This window comes from Argopecten irradians, chromosome 1, assembly GCF_041381155.1.
Source record: "Argopecten irradians isolate NY chromosome 1, Ai_NY, whole genome shotgun sequence".
Lineage (NCBI taxonomy): Eukaryota > Metazoa > Mollusca > Bivalvia > Pectinida > Pectinidae > Argopecten > Argopecten irradians.
In genome coordinates this window covers 59,919,393-59,926,193 of record NC_091134.1, presented here as the reverse complement: position 1 = coordinate 59,926,193, position 6,801 = coordinate 59,919,393, and the positions used below count along the sequence as shown (strand labels likewise).

General features: G+C 35.7%; 1 protein-coding gene across 1 annotated transcript; it reads left to right on the top strand.

Annotated features, from left to right (window-relative positions):
- The first annotated feature begins 3,543 nt into the window (after positions 1 to 3,543).
- LOC138336839 (uncharacterized) lies at positions 3,544 to 5,352 on the top strand. Its single transcript, XM_069286470.1, has one exon. It carries the CDS (start codon positions 3,544 to 3,546, stop codon positions 5,350 to 5,352), a length of 1,809 nt encoding a protein of 602 aa, XP_069142571.1.
- Positions 5,353 to 6,801: the final 1,449 nt, after the last annotated feature.

The following is a 6,801-nucleotide window of genomic DNA, read 5'->3' as shown; positions in this document are numbered from 1 at the left end:
AGAAACTAAACATGTACATGAACTGTCATGTAGGCATAGACTAATTATTTTCCTGTCTACAGTAATCAGCTGAACGTAGATGGAGGATTCAGAATAAGATATTTTTTTCTTAGGCGTTTACTTGCCGTATAGGTTATATTGAGAATCCAAAAATCTTTTTTTAGTTTACTCCGGATAATAAATATAAATCTACATTATTAGATATGCAGATATCTCCTCAAAAACATACAAAGACATACATTTGTGTATGATGACATCGATTTTATCGACATTGTTGTGATCAAGTTGAAGTTATCAACTTCGATCGTTGTCAGGTAGACGTTTTTCATCGTTACAATTTTGGCGCCAAATTCAAATTTATGCTTGAATATCTGCCTCAAACGACTATTGAAGCTACGATATCTTGACGATGGAAAGATAGATTTTGATAAAATATTTTTCCGCTGAAACATTACAAAATCATGGATTGTCTAAAGGGTAATTGGAGTAGAATCTTTACATGGAGGTCATCAAACAATAATCCAAAATCGTCACACATATCTCTGTAGCTATCCAACATCATATACTAGTAGTCGGCCGTTGTTGTTTAAATGGTCATTGTTTGTTTGTTTGTTTTGTTTGATTAACTAACGTCCTATTAACAGCTATGGTCATGTAAGGACGGCCTCCCATGCATGCGGTGTGTTGCGTGTATACTGTGCGAGGTGCGTGTTTTGGGAGATTCGGATTTTTCGTGTTGTGTCTTCTTGTGTAGTGGAACTGTTGCCCTTTTTAAAGTGCTATATTACTGAACCCCACCCGGTCACATTATACTGACAACGGGCGAACCAGTCGTCCCACTCCCTGTTTGCTGAGCGCTAAGCAGGAGCAGAAACTACCACTATTAAAGACGTCATTGTAATGGAATGATAATGTTCCACGAATCCCAGTTAGTATCACCGAGGCGAAAGATTTGACGACTTTCTAGTACCATCAATATCATTAAAAAGACACATTTCCATCAATAATCTACGCTATCGCGCACAATTTCTGTTTCCGGTCAAAAATCTTGCCCACCTTATTACTTGTAATATTCATGTATATATAACGAAATATAGAGCATATTATAATCATGAACATTTGCTTTTGATAAACACACTATATTGTGTATGTTTTGTGTATTGTTATGTATGACTATTTTGTTTGCGTTTCCTCTTTATTCTTTATTCCTTTAACCAATTGGGATAGCAATGTCACTTTTAGGAATAAACAATTTTACCGTTTTACAGAGGATTGTGAATGTCATTGCAGTTACTTACCGTCAGCCAAATAATAACCAATAAGTCATACTTACATACAAATTCTTTACCGAAGGAAATATACACTATATCCATGTCTTGGGTCTGAAGCAAACTATCACCTCTAATACACAGTGTATGAATATATCTGCAATAGTACATATTTCCGTCTCAGTTCGAATATAAGTCAAATCACAAATAAACTTAGTCATATAATTATACAGTCATGATTCATGTTTATAACCCCATTTTGCTGTATGAAACATTAGCTTGCGCCATATGAAATACAGTTCCATACATCGAAACAACACATTGCTACATTGTTACATAGGTCATAAGAATAATCCGAAATCCTATCCACAATCGGAATCTAATATCACACATGTTCATTTTAAATCTCTAACGAAAACTGTAGCCTGCAGACGATAAGGTCATCAGGCGAGAAGAAAGACATTCTTTATATACAACCAGAGGTGTGTTTAGGAAGGTATTAGTTGTGTATCAATCACCACTGAGGCAGGAGGGTTTGTTTGTCTGAGTCCGCACGGGAACGCTAATACCTCAACACATAATTACTAGGTACGGAGATGGGGGTCAAGTGAAATGAACTGACCACTCCACCAACACAACAAGCAGGTCAACGTAAATCAAATGACAGGGAACACAACATATTCATTACAGTATGAATCTCTTGGGGATACTTTTTCATGATGTCTCTTAATGACATTTTCATGACTGTAGTTAAAAAAAGAAGCAATGTAATATGGAACTATTTTTTTAAGCTTACTTCCTTGTTCGAACCTTTGATTTTGGATGATAAAAACCAATAAAACAGATAAGAAGCGTTAATGATTATGCTACTTCGAGTTTAAAGTTGAGGTTAACAACAACGAGAGTTTGTACACGATGTACCTTCATATAATGCACTAGATAAATGATAAACCATCAATTTGTTTTTTAAAACGTCGAAAATATCAAATCATAGCATCAATAGGTCGGGAGTTTGATGTTTAATTGCAGAAAACCAACAATGGTATTTGAAATTAAACCAATAATAAAAGTGACATTGGCCATCGATTAATGGTAAAGGCGAAAAGAAGAGTTTAAAAAATGAACACAAAATATGGTTAACAAACCCTATAAATTACAAATCTTACGTAGGAGGACGGGTTTAATTCAGTCGACATGCTTCTGCTTTAATCGTTCAGGACTAATAATTTTATTAAATTCTTATATAACAAACATTAAGGTCATTTTATGTTTATTTCTTACTCATACATCTTTTTTTAAAATCTTATTAGTCTCAAATGCTGAACCGTCAGTGCGCTTCGTAAGCATCTGAATTATATAGCATTATAGTGTGAAACAGCTGTCTTTATAATGCACAAATATAGCACCAGTTATTGTTGTTTACTTAAAATCACATATTATCTAATTAAAGGCAAGCCATGTCCATCGTACACACGACCAGCTTGGCACTTGATGTAACTACGTTATTGTAATTTATAGGTAAATCAAAATCGTACGAGCGTATAAATCGGTATGTGATGTTGGATAAAAGCTTTAAGCATTTCAAAAATCCACAACCATCGTTTTATTAATCACCGAAGCCATGTTTTTTAAAGTTGCTCCATGTAAAGCTATTAAAATTGCACCCAGTAATTTATACCACTAGTACTGACTAGTGTGCGAATGTTATATTTTGTTCTGATATTCGACATAAGATAAAATTTGTTTAATATTGAATGATGAATTTATGGTATCCAACGACAGTTAGTTACGTTGTTTTGAAGTATGTATTGCCGCCATAGCTTTCCACAGAAAAGTTGACAAAGTGGAATAGGATATAAAAATTAATAAAAAGTAGGACTTAATCGCAAGATTGTAAACAGATTTTGAATGCACGCTCTAATACCTTGTAGTTAGTTAATTATATTACTAATGAATAATTGAAGAACATGGGTTAAACCCATATGTTCATTTTTTTCAAAGAAAGTTTCAGAAAAGTGACTTTGAAGACGGATTGAACTTACAATGGTTTTTACCTGTGATGAAATGTGTTCACCGCTACCTACCTGGACTGGACTATGCGTGAATACTTACCTGTGTGTTACATTGGTACGGTAAGGTCAAAACTCAGTTTGTTTACAAATATACAAACCTAACTCCATCTCCCGATATCAGTTCGGCAAGGTATTTTGCCAACTGACCATAACTTTGCAAACATAAATTCTAACTTATTATTTTTAGTCCACTGTACCGAGACATGGAACCCAATGATGAACCTCCGACATATACGGAATTAACTAATGTTAATCCCATCACATTTACTTGGCACAACGGACAAATGGAAGAATCATTTTCATATACCCCATCGTTGGATGAAACTGTTGAATCACTATTTACGGATACACCCCAAAATCCCTCAAGGGAGATTCCGGCCTATATAGAAGCTCTTAAAGAAGCTATCGACATCCCTAGAGACCTTTTGATAGATAGAATCCGTGAATTAACCCACGACAGCGTCCCCGACCTTGAACAGCTAAGAGTCAAACTTTATGAAATAGCGAAAGCCAGGGACGACTTCCCCGTCAAAGAAGGGTATTTACGCAAGAGACTAGCTACTAGAAAAGCTAGTGCCCCACCGATCTATCAAAAACTTGCTAAAGACTGCTTTGTATTATTACGGGCAGTGACCGGTGAATATACAGAGGATATTCATGAAATAATTCCTAAGACAAAGAAAGTCAACGAACATACGGCTAAATCACAACACACGGTAGACGAAGGAGGTGTTAAAACCCTCAGAGAAAGCATCGTAACCGTCAACGCAGATCTCTTAGACCTAAAGTCTCAACAAGCGACTTATGTGTTACAAATGGAGAATTTTAGAAAAGAAATGGAACAAATGCGTGACGATAAAGCAAAGTCAAAGGACAAAAACAAATACTACAAAGACGAAATTAAATCGATGAGGACTCAGATTGACAGCTTGATAGCAGAAAATGAAGACATACACCGAACACTGGAGAAAAGGGCTAATGATAACTCGTCATTGAAGCAATCCATCGCAACTCTCTCCTCTGAAATTCAAGATCTACAGCAAGACAACTCAAAACTGAGAAAACAGATAGGAGAACTTAAAGGATTAGGCATTAAACTCAAATCTTCCATGAATGACATGAACGAGAAAGTAACTGACTGTAGCATAATAGCTCGAAGGTTCGACGACAAGCAGTCAAATGGCACTGAAAGTATAAAAAACAGACTTAAGCATGCAATGCAAACAACAAAACAGTGCGAAGATGACATTCATACAATGGGAGAATCAATCAACGCATTACAAATAGCAGCTGACAATACACAGAAACAAATATGTGATATTAAAAAACAGCTGAAAAACAAAATACCGGTACACGCGAAGAATCAAAAGTGTACCGCTGATCAGGATATGTACCAAGTTGAAGTCACTAACCGATTTATTCCACTACAAGAGTCGCCCAATGCAGCAATCTCAACTCCCTCGTGCGATGCCTTAGAACAGACTTACTCTCCCCCAAAAAACAAACCACAGAGCCCCGAACCTTCGAAAATTCACAAACACAATAGCGAGTCATCCGGATTAGCCGAAACCTACTCATCAATTGTTGGAAATAAAACCCCAAAAACGAAAGATATTGGTTCAACTGCGAACGCGACGTCAACCATACCTGTACATTTTCCGTCGTCAGTGTGTAAATCTTTCGGTAAGTCGGCGTCAGAACCAAAAAGAAATGACTTCGTTGGATTTACAACATACCAAAGAAAACGAACACGCAGATACTATGTTTATGGTATAAACAAAAAACTTTCCTCAGAAAATGGTATGAGGAAATTTCTTGAAGAGAAAAACGTTACTGTAACGTTTCTAAGATATTTCGAAAAGCGTTGGAAACGGACCGCGTCAGCTCAAGTAAACGTCATTGATAATGAAAACAACACTCTTGAAAATCCCTATTTCTGGCCGGAAGGTGTATCTATCCGCCAGTGGCTCCCTAAATCAGTTTTTATCAATGAACAAAACGACCATGAGTAGCACACTAAATATTTTTTGTTGGAACATTGAAGGTGTTATGGCTGGCACGCCATACCTCCTCAAATGTCTTGAAGAACACGACATTGATATTTGTGGACTATCCGAACATTGGGTGAGAGAATATAATATGTCATTTTTCAATACTTTTAGTCAATGTGGTTATTCAAGCTTAGTAAAACCTGTTTTTGAAATTGACCCATTTCGATATAAATGTAACATAAGAGGAGGCGTTTGCATGCTTTACAAATCCCATTTAAATATTCAAGAAATTGTAACCGATAGTCCACGTATTGTTGGTGGTGAAATTCAACAATCTGATAGTTATAACATCTATGTTTTTGTGGTATATATGCCTTCATCCTCAAGACATCTAGATGTTTTTAAAGAGACTCTTGATATATTAGAATCTCTAGTTTCCGTTTACTCAGACAAAGGAAAAATTATCGTAATTGGTGACTTAAATGTAAAAATCAGTGGTCCAAGGTACCATTTCCAACCCAATAAAAGGTCGGATGTATTTGATTTGTTCTTACAGAGAAATAATTTAAGTTCGATAAACGTCCAAGTTGACTGTAAAGGTCCTAATTATACATTCTGTCCTGTCACGGGCAATTGTACGATGATTGACCATATCCTTGTAGAAAACAGTATTGTTGATTTAGTAAAGAAATCTGAGGTACTAGACGAATGTGATGCAAATATGTCTGAACACCTTCCTGTTTTGTGTTCTTTTACCATTCCAAGAGTCTCGCCAAAACAAGGCACTACAGTATTTTTAAGATACAACTGGCGCAAAGCAGCAAAGAATGATAAAATACAAAAGTATAAATATTTTATTAGTTCTTATCTCAATTCAGTAGATTTTCCCAAAAACATACGCTCAACATCAGATATTGATATTTATTACGAAAGTTTGAAATCCGTTCTCCTACTAGCATCAAAAGAATGCATTCCGAAACGTAAATTCAAGAGCCATTTGAAACCCTATTGGAGTGACGATTTGACAAGTGATCACAAGCTTGTGCTTCGTAAAAGACAACTTTGGAAAGCTAATGGTAAACGTAGAGGAAACGATGTTTATTTCTTAGATTACAAATCTTGTAAAAGTATGTTTAGAAATAAGTTGAGATGTGCCTTTAACGAATACATGAGACGTCAATTTGAAGAAATTGATCAATCAGGCGAAGTCGACCAAGCTCTGTTTTGGCAATTATACAAAAATAAATCAAGTAAACCCAAATTGGTTCAAACAGAACTCAAGTACAACGGACAAGTCTTTCGTGATCCAAAAGCAATAGCAAAAGCATGGGGTTCTCATTTCAGCGCTCTTTTCCAAAATAAACCTAATGAATTGTTCGACACGGAATTTTCAAACCATATTCTTAATCATGTAAAAGATATGTCTGAAAAAGCGAAACACGACAAAGATATTTTTCTAGACAGAGAATT

What these genes read in the sequence shown, in the direction of transcription:
- LOC138336839 (XM_069286470.1), top strand. Translation starts at nt 3,544, where the DNA reads ATGGAACCCAATGATGAACCTCCGACATATACGGAATTAACTAATGTT.